The sequence below is a fragment of the Dendroctonus ponderosae genome, unplaced genomic scaffold (genome assembly GCF_020466585.1).
Source record: "Dendroctonus ponderosae isolate FM_Combo_2020 unplaced genomic scaffold, Dpon_F_20191213v2 Dpon_F_20191213_1, whole genome shotgun sequence".
Lineage (NCBI taxonomy): Eukaryota > Metazoa > Arthropoda > Insecta > Coleoptera > Curculionidae > Dendroctonus > Dendroctonus ponderosae.
In genome coordinates this window covers 22,429,990-22,445,295 of record NW_026017110.1, presented here as the reverse complement: position 1 = coordinate 22,445,295, position 15,306 = coordinate 22,429,990, and the positions used below count along the sequence as shown (strand labels likewise).

At 32.6% G+C, this 15,306-nt stretch overlaps 2 protein-coding genes across 2 annotated transcripts; both read right to left on the bottom strand.

The window, feature by feature from the left end:
- Positions 1 to 3,337: 3,337 nt before the first annotated feature.
- On the bottom strand, positions 3,338 to 6,215 carry LOC109538207 (homeobox protein Hox-A4). Its single transcript, XM_019905349.2, has 3 exons — positions 5,985 to 6,215; positions 5,104 to 5,176; positions 3,338 to 4,027 (listed from the first exon to the last, which is right to left on the bottom strand). The coding sequence occupies exons 1-3, from the start codon at positions 6,213 to 6,215 to the stop codon at positions 3,375 to 3,377; spliced, it is 957 nt and encodes a 318-aa protein (XP_019760908.1). The 3' UTR covers positions 3,338 to 3,374.
- A 1,572-nt stretch (positions 6,216 to 7,787) lies between these two features.
- LOC109538209 (homeobox protein Hox-B3a) lies at positions 7,788 to 15,306 on the bottom strand. The gene is made up of 3 exons (XM_019905351.2): positions 15,225 to 15,306; positions 9,270 to 9,342; positions 7,788 to 8,739 (listed from the first exon to the last, which is right to left on the bottom strand). The coding sequence occupies exons 2-3, from the start codon at positions 9,328 to 9,330 to the stop codon at positions 8,003 to 8,005; spliced, it is 798 nt and encodes a 265-aa protein (XP_019760910.1). The 5' UTR covers positions 9,331 to 9,342; positions 15,225 to 15,306; the 3' UTR covers positions 7,788 to 8,002.

Genomic DNA, 15,306 nt, shown 5'->3' with positions numbered 1-15,306 from the left:
GTGCATGACTTCAAGCGGTCACCTTCAAGCAGCGGCGGAACTTCGATTTTCGTCTCGCGTACCCATAATATACTATGTTTGACATCACCTTAAAAATGAAAAAGATGGAGAGAAAAATCTTTAATGTTGAAATCCAAAAAATACTTTTTTTCTTTAATGGTTGGTAGTGTATTCAAAAATTAATTCCCTTCTTTCAAATTTCACCGCACGCCACTGCTTCTATTGGGGATTCTGAATCGCATTCGAACATAATTCTTACGACTTTGTTCTTGTGTTTTATGTGACACCCTGTATACATATTAAATATTAGCTTATAGGTTTTTATTAGTAAAAAGGACCCTTGGAAAAAAGATTCAGACAAAATTACATTTTTGGAGTTGAAACATATATTTTGAGATTTTATGATTTTTACATCACCTACATGTAAATTTATCTACACACTTTGTAAATTTGTAAATATATGTTTATCTACATAAATATAACAAAATTAAAACACATTATAAAATAAATAATATAATTATATACCTATGACTATAAGACAGAAAGTTTTTTAAAAACTTGTAAATGACCGAGGCGCAAATGGACAACAGGAATAAGCAAATGCAGATAGGTACATAAAAGGCAAGTTATGTAAGCTTATAAGGTTAAAGCTATAAGTTGGAGAAAAAAGGTAGATTGTAAATGTGCTTATTCTTTATTATCGTATATTGTACTACATTTAAAGGCAGCTAATCGGTTAATTTCCATTCAAGAATTGTGTACTATTAAATATTATTTGTATTATCAGTGTTTTATTTATTCATAAGTGAGTTATGTATTCCGACGAAATCAGATATTAGAATAAATACATAAAATGTTAATGTGCGGTGGCTGTGTTTTTATCTTATTGTATTATTTTATTATCAGTTGAATAACGCCCAACTTTCTAGGTTGTTTTACTAACACTTTTGAATTGTATTATTTACAATAATTAAATAAATCAAGTGACGAATTAATTTTGCATCCACATATTGACATCTCGGGTATAAATGATTGATTAGTTGATCAATTGTTATGTTGCTGCTACGGAATTATCACTTCTGATCCTTATTAAGACGATTGTTTAACATTATGAAATAGCATAAGACAATAAATAAAAGCTAACATCCACGAATTAATCCTCACTATTAATCGCCAATCAATACGAAAGTTTCCAAATGTATCGAGTTGCTCAAATAATTACTTTAGTCATGTATAAATATATTACGTGCAATAAGCCGCTCTTTGATGACAAACAATCTTGTTCAAATTAGTGAAGCTTATTATCTGTTACTGGATGTTTATCCTTCATAATAAAATTATATAAAGAGTGATTTGTGTAGACTATGCAAACTCTCTACTAACGTGTTGCTAACTCATTTTATGTGAAAATTGGACTTAGTCGATTATTGCAGTGTACCGTTAATTGCGAGTTTGAGCCACTCGAGTAGGTTTGATAACTCATCTCTTATAGTTTTGGATGTATGTCAATTGTTTAAGAAGAAAACAAGTTTTTTAAAGTAAGCATTTAAAATAAGAAAGTTACGTTATAGTTATCGTACACTCTGTATAGCTAGAGAACTAAATTTTACGTGGTTTCGGCACGACTCGTTATGGCCGAAAACAAAAATTTAAAGTTTCTAAATCAACTGCCACATCAAAAACTTCTAATGCATGGTAATTTGATACTTAAAATGAAAATATTGCCCATCAGTTTAATTTTAAAAATAATATGTTGATTCTCTTAATGTAGATCTACCTCTCATGTGGTTCTGGGTAATTTTATTGCCTTTTATTAAATTTAATCTTGGTTATTTTATTGTCGTAGGAAACTATTAAGTTGCAAATCATTTTTACTGTTTTGCTTCGGAACCTCTGTTTGAGTTCAAATGCGGTTTTAATAAGCAGGAATGTGAAAAAAATTGTTGTAGAATGGCCAATTTAATGCTTATGTGAACGGGTTTTGGAAACATTCGAAGGAATTTGTAAAAAAATTATTGCATTACACATAAAAACGGTACATAACAAGATACAATACATAACAGAACAATTATTACTTTCTAATTCTTTAACAATCACTTCATCATAAATAACCCTAGATGAATTACTACATCTGAAAAAAGTGATTACAAATTTGTTGTTAATAACAACTTCAGCTTATTTTAATTCAAAAAAATATTTTAGTGGACAGAACCTTTAAGTATACAAGGTGATTCAAAATTTGAGTCATTCCTTCGGAGGTGTTGTCTGCCGATGTCTTAGGAGTACAGAAAAAATTGCGAAGAAAATTTATTGTTATTAGAAACTGAGATATTTTTTTTAGGTTTTAAAACTCCGGTGACCATGGATAAATAGAGAAAGTGACAGTAAGATAGACAAGGATAAACGGTAAATTCAACAGGAGTCGTTGAATGACGCAACCTATTTCGAAACTATTCGAAAACTTACATTTGAGTCTGTAACTCCAGTGCCTGTGTTAATTAAATCCTGCTCAATTTATACAAGTGTTCAGTAGACCATTGGAAAAAAAAATGTCAATATTTTTCTCGTACGTTCCAAGTGAGCCTCTATTACCTCTTAAAAGGAATGACGCCAATTTTAAACCACCCTGTAGAATTATTTCTGAAAGTTGCATATCACGAAAGACACCACGGGAAATGATGGTTCTTCCGAACTAACCCTTAATGTACCCATAGATTTATGACTCATTGTTCACTATCTCTTTGCGTGGGTTTGCATCCGTTTTAATTACAGGTACTTAATTTGAGGCAGCCCTCAGTCAAATGAATTTGCATAATTCTTCCGAATTCTTGGAATTTTAGTTAACCAGCATGGGATGAACAAACCGGATTTGGTTGACTACTACTTAATTTGCGCCTGTTGGGCAAGTGAAGGTCACCGAAAACATCACCAAATTTGGTACTAATTGCGGGCACATCTTTGCGTTCTGTTATTTGACTTTCTATATTTAAATAGACTGTACCCCATTAGTCAATTTAGGCACATTTAGATAAACCACAAACGTATATTTCGTAAACAACAAACAACCCTACTGGCAAACGTTGATCCCAAGGTTTACCCACGAAATCTTTGCAAATAACAATTTTTCTTGCTCCCATTTAGATTCGGTGTAAAAAACAATATCAGAATAAGGGCTTGCTCCTTAACGGCTATTGAGAAATTGAATTAAACATTCATATCCCTAACCTTTTTCAGAAGGAAATTATCTTTTGTAACGTGGAAGAAAGAGAGATAAAAAATATGGAAAAATAATTTCAATATTTTTCTAGTACCAAGTGAGCCCCTATTACCCCTTGAAAGGAATCACGCCAATCGTGAATCACCCTATATAAACTCTACAAAGTCAAAAGTTCATTGGAATTCGGTGACGAATCAGAACATGATTGTTCTCGATTGTCACAAATTTGACTTCGAACGAGAGTTAAAATACTAAAGCTGTCGTCAAGCAGAATTGTCGGAATATCTAGTTGGTGTACTGTCTCTCTAATAGGTTGGGGCATGTTCAGATCGGACGGGCTTAAAGATTCATGTGTGGAAGTAGAAATGGACTCTTGAAATGCTAAATTGGGCGAACATGCGGTATTATTTGTGGAAGGCGATTGCTGGCATAACTGCATATTGCTTGGAACCTGAAATCCGTTTGGATATTCCGCGGACGGATTGTTGTCTCCATTACCTCTATAGAAGCTATGACTGCTGGAAACGTTACGATCGCCTAGAGCTGAATTTTCTTTCTTGTTTTTCATTCTGCGGTTTTGAAACCAAACTTTTATTTGCTTTTCAGTTAGCTTTAACTCTTGTGATAGTCTAATCCGACTGGTCCGGTTCAGGTAATTGCCCTTATCAAATTCACCTTCCAATTGCATCAGTTGCTCCGAGGTATACTGAGTTCTTACTCTTTTAACAGCAGCTGATTTTGGCTTGTCAGCATTATTGCTAGGTGGAGGTACTATTGGAAGAACTTCATAAGGTAACTGCTCGTTTTGTCCTGAAACAAGACATATTTCTTAGCTAATTGATTCGAAAATGGTGAGGTAGTGGGTAGAAAAGCTGTTAAGTTTGAGAGTTAGAAGTTGTTACTCTGAATGGAATAGCTTAAAATCCCAGATTGAACATTAGTAGAATGTTTGCAGAAAACGTTAACGTTTATCGGGGTTATATCACTGTTATCTAAAGTAAACTGATGCACATAAATAACTACAAGATTGCCTAAATCGAGAACAGATTTGTTTCTGATGATTATCTGATGTTATCCAACATTGACAAATGTCTGTTTGATAAGTGTTTATGTTCGCACAGCTAATTAAAAAGAGCGCCAATGGTATACGAGCGTATAGCTCGTAAGGGTTGGAAGGCAAGCTTTTTTCTTCTTTAAAATATATTCTCATATAGGAAGAATAGGTATTACTGAATAAGCATACATATAATATATATATGCTTATTCAGTAATACCTATTCTTTCTATAATTAATGTAATTCAACGTTAAAAATAATTAATTGTATGTATTTATATTGTTCTGACAAATAGTCTCATCAAGGGCTTATGTTTGTTTCATCGAAAATATCACATATCGTGAACTCTCCGAGCCGAAAATGATATCAGAATTATTTTGGAAACTTGCCTTATAAACGTTTTTTAGTTCATCTATTTGTGTGGCCTTGGCGGACTTTTTGAAAGCAAAAAAATATTTTACATTACTTGGCCAATCAAAAACAAATATGGCAATTTTGGACTTGGTCACCTTTTGATTCAAACCCACGATATACGGAGTGGTCATCTATAAAAAAGTATTCAACAATTTCTTTCCGAAGCGTAAAATTTTAATATCGACACTAAGTAAATAAATACACCAAAATTCGTTTTTTTAATTAGGAAAATCGAAAAATTGTTTTGATCGATTTTTTTAAATTATAATTCCAAACTTCTGAGCGAATTTTGATATAAAAATTTCAATGATAAATGATTATTTAACGTTGACTGTTAAGGAAGAATAGGTATTAGGTGCTGAGTACTCAAATTGGCTTCGTAATAAAAGACATGAGATATTAAATAAATGTACTTACTTGGTGCATATGCCATCATCTGATTTTCGAATGGATAGTTTCGGGGTTGTTGGGGCATCACAGGATTGTGTCGCTAGAAAAATTATCAAAAAGTATTAGGACGTTTGTCTATTGTAATATTATAATATTCTGGTTTCATTCGTTGGGGATAAAAAAGGGAATTAATGGATATATTTAATTAGCCTTACTTTAAAATCTATGAATTTCTAGGGCTAAAAATATATAAATAAAAATTTAGTTAAAATCCTTGCAGTAGAAAGGTAATAATTTTGTGTCATTTTTCATTCATGTGATTGAAAAACGCAGCAAGTGAGTAAGAAGTACGAAATAAACCAAGTGGCGGCAGATTGGCATAGTTGTATATTAGAATGAACACGTGACAAACACATAAAACATGTAGATAAATATGTGAATTTAATCAGAATACAATAATGAAGGCTAGTCAAAAACGTGAACTATATTTTTTTACGATAGAGATGCCAATATCCGGCACAAACTGATTTTTGGAAACAACAGACGAATCAATCCCAAATTGTCGGCAGCAAATTAAAATCTAAGCCGCTTGTTTTAAGAACTTTTCTTTCAAGAACTTTGTTTCGACTTTGCTGTTTCTACTCAAACTAACATAACTTAAAAAACAAATATTCCTATCAGGATAACACCATTTGCTCAAACTTCAGATAGAGACCCAGAAATTCCCGAATCTAAACCTTAGGTGACTCTATCTTGGTATAGATTTCTATATCGAGACATGCATTTCTTGACCAATCAAGCCAATCACTCAAAAACAATCAAAACATGATGCAAAAGGCGTCGAATGATATGGATACATAACGTTCACATATTTTATGTTTTAATCAAGTAAAAAAAAATCTACTTACCATTTGAAAATTGTTCTGGTTCGCCACTTGATGATGCTGATTTGGAAAAGTATAGAGGTAATTCGAATTTCTCAGCTGATACGACTGCTGTGCAGCAATATATTGCTCTTGAGCAAAATATTGCCTTTGAGCAGTATATTCTTCTTGAGTATTATGTTGTTCATATTCCTTTGGTATCATCGGAAATGAATGGATTGGGCTGCCGTTATCGGAATGCGAAGACTTACTCATGCTTGCACTAAAGCCAAACTTGAAGTGGAGCTGCTAACTAATTTTTAAGTACTGCTAGTCGAAAAGAATTAGTTGGTAATGGATTCGTCTGACATGTAAATAATTACCGAGACTGACCAATCAGGTAAAGAAATTGAAGAGGTGGGGGTATCCAGATACGTAACTTCTGTTTTAAATTTTAACCCGTAAGTTGGCAAGGTTTATAGACGATCTTCGGGATATCCGCTTCCTTGATCTATTAGAAATATGCGGTTTTTGTTAAATATTGATGTAATAGTTTCGCTTGTCCAAACATTGCATCAAAATCACTGATAGTTTTTTATTTTATTTATGTAGTGTTTTTTGCTGGTGTGGAAAGTTGCAAAAGCAAACGGGTACACTTAAGTTAAATTATTAAATAACATTGAATTAAAAATAATTTAAATAACTGAAACTGATTTTCTGGATTACTAATTGTATAAATTGGATAAATAGTCTTTATATTTGATTTCAGCAAAATTGGGGAATTTTTGGGAAGATATCATTTTTGACTAATATTACAATGGTGAGGCAAAATCAGCGTGGCATATTGTTAACGCGACTGAATTCAGAATTAATTGACGAAGATCTGGAAACACACTAAACAGAAAATGTCTTTTGCAAATATCATATCCCGTAGAACGCTAATAGAGTTCCGCAATTATAACTGTGGAATTTTCTCAAATATACTATTTCAAAAGAACAAGAAATCGCTTTAACTGTTACCATTTAACTATATACCTGTAAAGTCCCTCCCTGTATACCCGGGTTTGCTCACCACACCTTTGTTGAGCTGGCTTGCGCCAGAAGCATGCTTTCTGCAATTTTCTCTACTGTATTTTAAATATTAATAGTTAAGTTTACTCTTCTAATTATTTAAAGTCAACATTCTATTTGGTCAAATGAAAATCACAACTCTGTTAAGATATTCAGCAAAGTTTAATCCCATGAAAATTCAAGTAGTACATTTGTTTTTGTAATATTTTCATAAATAATTTTATTCATTCCGTTAAAGGATTGATTTGATTACTGATTTAATTAAAAATCTCGATTCACAACTCTCCATCAGTCATTTCCGACCTACTTTAAAAAATTAGGTTTCTTTAGTTTGCTTCCTAGATGCTTTTCAAGGCAAGAAAATGAGAAGTAGGTACCAAATACAGCTTTATTAGGTTTGGTGCAACCGATCGAACATTTTATTGACACTATATTCCAACTTACTCTGATTTGCTTGGAATTCCGATTACTTTGCTTGATATCGTTAAGCTGGTATAATTTGAATCAGAAGTAAAACTTTAGCGGGGATTGCTTAAAGGTTACATCATATTAGCAACTACACTTAATTGAATTGAGACAAGAACCCATAATTGAGTCGTTCATGGGTTTAGGAATGGATAGATTAGGATGCAAAAGTCGTCTGCAGTCGACTATCCTTGTTCCTTAAATCAATAAAATTAAAATGTTTGTTTTTGCATATCTAATGCTATAGGTATGGGCCCGGCTCACTTTGCTATGCATCAAATTAAATGGTAAATAAATAACAACTAAACTCGGTTTTGTTTATAAAACTATGTAATTTATCGAAGTAATAACAAAACAATATCGTGTATTACAATGGAGTACAACACAGAAATAGTAACTATAAGTTATATAACTATAGACAATATAAAGTGCTTTCTTATTAAATTAATTATTCATAACACTGAAACACTAGAACAATCTATAATATATGTCTTATATTAACCATTTCATAAATTCTTTTAAAATCGTTACAATTCTGTGAGTCCGTTCGAACTCGAATACGAATCAGAACATATTTCTGGATCGTCGATAACTTGACAATTTTCCGAAAAGTTGCAGCTAACGTCCCCAGGAGAAGTGGTCTCATTAACGCTTGAAATAATATAGCTTTCGTCGAGGTTAAATTGTGGAATGTTAAGTTCTTCAATTCCTTCAGCTTTGCCGGACATAGCTTGATTCGGGATAACATCTGATTCACGTAAATACATATCTGACAGGCTTAATAATTCATGGGAGGGTGGAAAGTTAGCGCTGAGCTGATTTGGAATGGGTTGATGAAATGCAGAAGTGGAAGGATATGCACTAGTACTAAAAGAAAATGGTAGAGGAGGTTCGTATCTTTGAATTTGCCTGGGTTCTTGAAATCCAACATCATTTGGCTGTGAAAAGTTTCTCCTGTATGAACTGCGACTGCTGCTAATAGGACGATCCGTTGAAGAAACAGTATCCTTCTTGTTCTTCATCCTCCTGTTTTGGAACCATACCTTTATTTGCTTCTCAGTCAGCTTCAGCTGTTGGGACAGATTAATTCGACTGGCCCTCGACAGGTAATTGTTTTTAGCAAATTGACTATCTAATTGAATTAGCTGTTGTGAAGTATATTGTGTTCTAACTCTTTTGACAGGTTTCGATTTTGGCTTGCTGCTATGGCTGTTTTGCGTGAGTACTGCTGCAGGATCTGCATAGTAGGGCTGATCGTTTGGTCCTGAAACAAGACATATAACAATGCTCCCAATCTTTTAAAAATATAATATATAATATACGTATTAACAGCATAAACATAAATACAACAAACAACATAAATACTGTTTAGTCTAGCAGAATTTATAATTAATTTCTTCTGACTGCAATACTTATCAACCATTGGTTTGGTTCGCTATTATATTTTTTTCAATTCGAGCACTCGAAATATAATGGCATTAATTTAATAACGTAAATATCGAAAGAACAGGTAATCAAAATAAATATTCAGTTGAGTTGGATAAATCACAATGTGTGTAATTTTTACCTCACTTTGATTAACTTTTGTCGACTCTGGTGAGAACGTATCAAGCCTCTAACTCCAAAAAAAATTTTTGTCATAACAAAGTATATGTCTATGCTGTGAAGAATATAATATAGCCTAACTTCATTCGTGTAATATTTTCAGTATAACAAGCTGGTCAATCTACTCCTAAACGCAGAAGAACCCTTATTTATACTAAAAGCCATAGATAGTGTAAAAATTTTACTTACTGTGTTGATATCCAAACATGTGGTTGTCGAACTGATAGACTTGTGGTAGCGGAAGCATCATTGGATCGTCTGTCTAGAGAAGTTAAAAAGCAATAAATTTAGTTCATTTGTAATTTCAATTTTCATATAATAATTATCAAAACTTGTTCAATTAAATTTAACACCAGTTATGTCTGATTACTTTGAATTGCAAAATAAACCAGTTAATTTGTACAACCAAAGCCCTATTTACCACTCGAAAATTGGATTGGAGCATCATTTCGGGCTGCCGATTTTGAGTAAACGGAAAAGAATTACTCCTCATTTGATACTGTTGCACTGGGACATCGTATTGCTCTTCAGTATTATACTTCACTTGAGATTTCGCTTGCTCGTATTCCTTCATACCCGAAGAGAACGAATCACTGGGACTACCGTTCACGGAAAACATACAGGGATTCATGCTTGCACAGAAGCTAATGCAGAACTGAAGCTTTCAACTGTGTTAGAAGTAATTAAGATAATTTAGGGTATTCCAATAATATACTGGGTGTTTTTTTTTTAACTTGAAACGCTTAAATATATCGGAAATTAGTGATTCTACGAAAAAATGTGTCAAAAATTAATATCTGAAAGGGGGAAGTTTATTACAGTTCGAAAAAAAACGTGAAAAAGTAGACATGGGCGAACTTGATAATTTCAAATAGTAACCAGAACATTTTAATGCAAGTTCGAGATGTACGTCAAAAAGTGAGACTTATCAAAAACATTTTCTTCGATTTTGACGTTGACTTACAATGGGTCCAAATAATAACATTTGTGTCAATATAAAATAGCTCTTAGAAATTACTTACGGGTTTCATGTTTTTAATGTTGGCAGACTGATGCAGATTATTGGAAAATTATTGACAATGCCATAATGTATCCACCCACAGGCGGGAATAAACTCAAAGATCCCAAAAATCGAGTTTTATCCACATATCTATGGATATATGGGAGATTATTTGAGATTAAACACTTTCTAACGTGTAATTAAATTTTCTCATTTTTTCCTTTTTTTTTTCTCGAGCAACTGAAGTTGTATTCGAGATTATGACAGTTTTATACAATATGAGAGCCAACTTATTGAATCAAACATGAATTTTCTACGTTATACATGCATGCCATGGGATTTTGCACGTTCCAGATTACTTGTTGAAAATAATGATATGCGCATGAGATATTTACTACCCCATTAACATTTTATATGTCAAAAATTCTAGTGTTATAAATGCAAAGGAGTGCAGGGTACCTTTTTGAGGTTATGATAGTTGGTTTAGGGGAACGAAAAAATCAGATAAGACCTTAAAAATCATGATCTGCAACGCTAGTGTTCGCTCTCAAATAATTCTCCCATGTATCCATTGATATGTGTATAAAGCTCGATTTCTGGGATGTTTGAGGTTATACCAACGTTTGGGCGGATACATTGTGACATAATAATTTTACAATAGTTTGTATAAGTCTGCCAACATTTCGAAGAGCTATTTTATTTTGACACAAAAAAGTAGTCGGTTTTTTTCTAACGGAAATAAACTTCCCCTTCTCAGATATTAACTTCATATTTGAAATATTTTTATTTATCACTAACTTCCAAAATACCTTCAAGTTTCAAGTTCAGAAAAACCACCCGGTATATTGGTCTGAAATGTCAAATATTACCAAATATAACCAACCAGGTATAGGATGTGAAGTCACAACTGAGTATATTCAGATAAGCAATCTCTGTTTATTTACATTTAAGCACTCGATTAAGTGAAAATTAATTACTGTTTCAGAATTTGCCTTTCATTAAAAGAAAATTTTTGTTGCAACGGGTCTAACATACAATTGGGCAAAGTGCCTTTCAACAATAACATTCACATTATTAATGATGCATTCATTGCAGTTGTTGAGTTTACTATTAACTAAAAGTACCTGTTAAAGGTGATCGAAAATGTTACTAGAATGCAAATTTGCTCCAGCATTTATAATAATAACATAATTTAATCATACAGAATCATACTGTCTCAATCTCTAACAAACCCAAAAGTTTTATAAAGCGGTAAATTTAAATTATTTGAGATGTAATAGTGAATATCTTGTTCTATTCCGCCTCTATAAGCAAAGCGGTATCTTTGCTTACTTAAAGTTACCTGAGCATTTACCATCTCACGTCAAAAAATTAAACTGGCTCAATATTGCAAAGGGACTTTCTATATGCTTCTCAAGGTCACGATGCGAATGCAAGAAAGTAAGAAATACCAAAAATTACTTTATCAAATTTCTTACAACCTGTCGAACATGCTTTCGACGCCACATTCCCGTATACTATTAGTGGTTACAAATTCCCCTGACGAATAATGCGTTAATTGACTTGATTTTGTAAGGCTTATATAATTTTATCGTATGTAAATGCTATTTGAGGATTGACTAAATATTGAGTCAGGGTTGTTATTGTTAGTTTGGGCACTAAATGAAATTATCTTTGAATGCATATGCGTCATACCATCCCTCCGAGCAAACGAATATGTTTCAATACTATCTGATTTAGTTGCATTTTGTCCCCTACAGTGCTTAGAAGCAAAACATGCATTTATTAATCGATAGATTATAAGCAAGTTTTGGACAACCGTAAGGTCAGTTGTTGCCATGGGCTTATCTACTAGAGACTGTTGACCGTGGTCTTATAGCTACGAGTAAATTACGTTGCTGCGTGGAATGTTCAAGTAGAAACCTTCCCTAATTACCTACCCCTTAATGATAATCCGGAAAAAGGTTGACTTCGACTTCAAAGTAAAGAGTCTTTATACCTATGTGGGAAAACCTGTTTCTTATGTACAACGTTTTCCTAATATTCGAGGCTATATTACCAATGGGACAAAGTTGAAGCACATATTCTTGAAATAAGAACACTAAGATTTAATTTAACAAAGCTACAACCCATAGTTGCTAAAAACCGAAGTACATGGTAGAAGTATGTGGGACGTGCATAAACCTCAGTCTGCTGGGGCTTACTGTGAGTATTGAAAATATTAATTTTATTGAAGGTTTAAAAGAACGTTTGCTGCGGTCCTTTCCCTAATTATGCTAGGACATTTAGTTTTTCTTAATTCGGCAAAGAGCTCAGGATTTTGGTACCTCCACAATCACTTTGCATCGAATTGTAACAAAGGATTTGCGCTCTATGGATTCAACAAGGTTGAATTGGGGGGGTTGAAAATGGTTGAAAAGGGCTAAAGCCCGAAGACCATGAGCAACGAAGCGCTATTGTTGATTGGATTTTGGAACAATGGCAATTATATGGTGATTTTAGAAAAATCATCCTTAGTGATAGGACGCACCATGACTGTTTGATGTGGGTTGCAGGCGGAATGAAACATCGCATTATTTTCTCTCGAAAATCCAAGCCTTAACTTTGAATGATATTCAATGCCGTGAAATGTTAACCCTTTTTGGGTCAAAATACTGAAAATTGGATCTAACGCATGTGTTTACAACACCTTCTACTATTAACTACTTTGCGAGCCATTTCCCTGTCTTGTTTCAAATTTTCGTTTTGGAGATCATCATTGGTCGCCCAGATCGTGCGCTCTGGCACTTTTTATTCCGCTTTTTTTTATGCCAGAAGTTTATGTTGTAAACAAATCCACTACGATTATTGCATCAAAACAAGAATTTGAGCGCTGTATTAATGAAATCCGACAAAACTTATGGGCACACATGGGTCTTTTATTTATAAATCTACTAGCGATCCGTATATCAGAGCATTCAGCTCCAAATCCGTAGATCTACGGACAAATCCCTAGGGTTGGCATCACTGGTCACGACAGACTTATAAATAAATTTGTAGGTTAGGGTGAGGGTGTAGGTTAAGTTGTGGTAGCGCAGTCTGGCGAATCCAATGTGAAACATTCCAAAACTAACATCTTACAAATAAAATATAAATTAAATAAACATTTTTCACTGAACCAAAATCGGTCCAGTCGTTTAGGAGGAGTTTACACAAGAAATATATACATTTTTCCTATGTACTACTACATCTACTATGTATGCTGTATGTCTTATCCCATTTTCCAGGAGTAACTCAATTTAAACAAAAAAATCCAAACGATGTGATATATCACAGAAATCGTATTAAAATAATTTATTCGGTACAGCAATAATCAAGTATGGTTGCCATTTAAAAAAACTCAAATTTGTGTCATATGTAAAAAATGACATTTATTTTGGAGAATTGTTTTTTGTCATTTTGTTTGGAATTTAATTTCCTACAGGTTTTCTATTTAATGTTTTTTTGTCAAATTAATATCAACGGAACTAGGAGTACTTTAAAAATTTACCGTAAATAAGTGTTTTTCATTTTTTTTTTCGAAAAATTAAACCGGTTTCGAGTAGAGCATTCAAAAGTACAGTTCTTTGTCCATGTCAACCTTTTTCGTAACCAACCTTTTTCGTAACTGCTATAGTTTCCAAGATCCCTGTACTAGTCATCGAAAAAAAGTCACCCTGTATATCGAGAAAAAAATTATATATAAATTTTAATGAAAAAAACACGTCTGTGCTGGAAAATTCGATGCGGCTATTGTCCGATTTCTTATTCCATTTATAATTTCATAATGTGTACCTACTTTATTAATCAATAAATGTTTTAAATAAATATGTTTTATTTATTTTTAGTAATATCTGTGATTTATTTGCAAATGTTCCACGAACTAAAAAAAAACAACTGCAAATATAAAATTTTAGTTGCTTATGAGGGTTTATATAAAATACAAAAAAATATAAAATATCATATAATCGCGATTTACTTATGATATAGAGATTTTTGAGAGTACAGGCTTAAAGATCTTACAAATTTGATGAGAATTAGGAAGTTTTTCATTGCTTGCATCTATCGGGGCTTACGTCATCAAGTAAAGTCATCAAGTGGATCAGTAAAACATTCCTCAAATATAATTTCTTCGTCCTTTCTGCATTCCGAATTTAAATTTTGTGAAATCTTCTAATTTTTAACTATCTTTTCAATTTTACTAAATTTTCTACTTCTTAATGCAAATTTATGAACTTTTCTGTCAATACATCTTTCGTTCGAGTTGCCACTCCAACCGAAATCGAGAGTAGCAATCCGTGAGGAATTCGTCGAGTTGCTGTACCGGACATTATTTATTATATCAATAGATCTAAAATAACAAAAGTTGGGATCTTACTTCACTCGGAATATTTTTGACACTTGAAAGCTACTTGAAGAAAACGCGTTGCAAAGCACAATACTGCTATAAATTTGATAAACTTGTAAAAAGTTTGATACAAAGCCCTACAAACATCATTGAAAAAGTTGTAATATCTAATATTGTTAAATAGTTGGGAACACATTAGCTTTCTGTTCTACTAGCAGCTTTAAAACTTAAGAGTTTAGAAACTGCACATTCAACATGCAAAAATGATTAAAGTTAGTTGTCACTATTTTTCTTAGAGAAACTCTATGTTACAATTGTAATTATTTTGATTGTATCCAATTAATAGATTAGTGTATTACATTCGTATCTTTTAAATTATTGATGGGTTTCAAATACATTTTTCACAACTACTGATATTCCTATAGATGAATGAACATATGATGAACTTGATACTTGAAGTTGATTGAACATTTTTTCGCTAAACCATGTTTCTACCTTTAATAACTTTCGAGAGATAACTCATAACAACAATATAAAAAGTGCAAACGAAGTCCAAAATAACGACACGCGATACAGCAAAATAATAATTTATAGTGTGGATTTATATAAAATAATATTAGCTAATACGAAAAATGTTGCCAACAATACATAAAATAAACAGTCCCCTTACACGACAATTTAGTAGGATTAATTTTGCTGGTTATATATCGTTCCTGCATTTTAATTATTGTATAAAGTTTAATGTTACATTATTGTATATATCTAATAGTTTACTCACAGTCAAAATTTTGTCAGCTTGGTAATTTCCTCTCTAAAAGTATTCCACATTTGTATTGTAATCCATTACTGCAAACAAAAAA

Coding starts and splice junctions, on each gene's coding strand:
- LOC109538209 (XM_019905351.2), bottom strand. CDS start 9,330: ATGATGCTTCCGCTACCACAAGTCTATCAGTTCGACAACCACATGTTT. Junction 8,740..9,269: donor CATGTTTGGATATCAACACA/GTAAGTAAAATT, acceptor GTCTTGTTTCAG/GACCAAACGATCAGCCCTAC.
- LOC109538207 (XM_019905349.2), bottom strand. CDS start 6,215: ATGAGTAAGTCTTCGCATTCCGATAACGGCAGCCCAATCCATTCATTT. Junction 5,177..5,984: donor ACCAGAACAATTTTCAAATG/GTAAGTAGATTT, acceptor TAATTTTTCTAG/CGACACAATCCTGTGATGCC. Junction 4,028..5,103: donor GATGATGGCATATGCACCAA/GTAAGTACATTT, acceptor GTCTTGTTTCAG/GACAAAACGAGCAGTTACCT.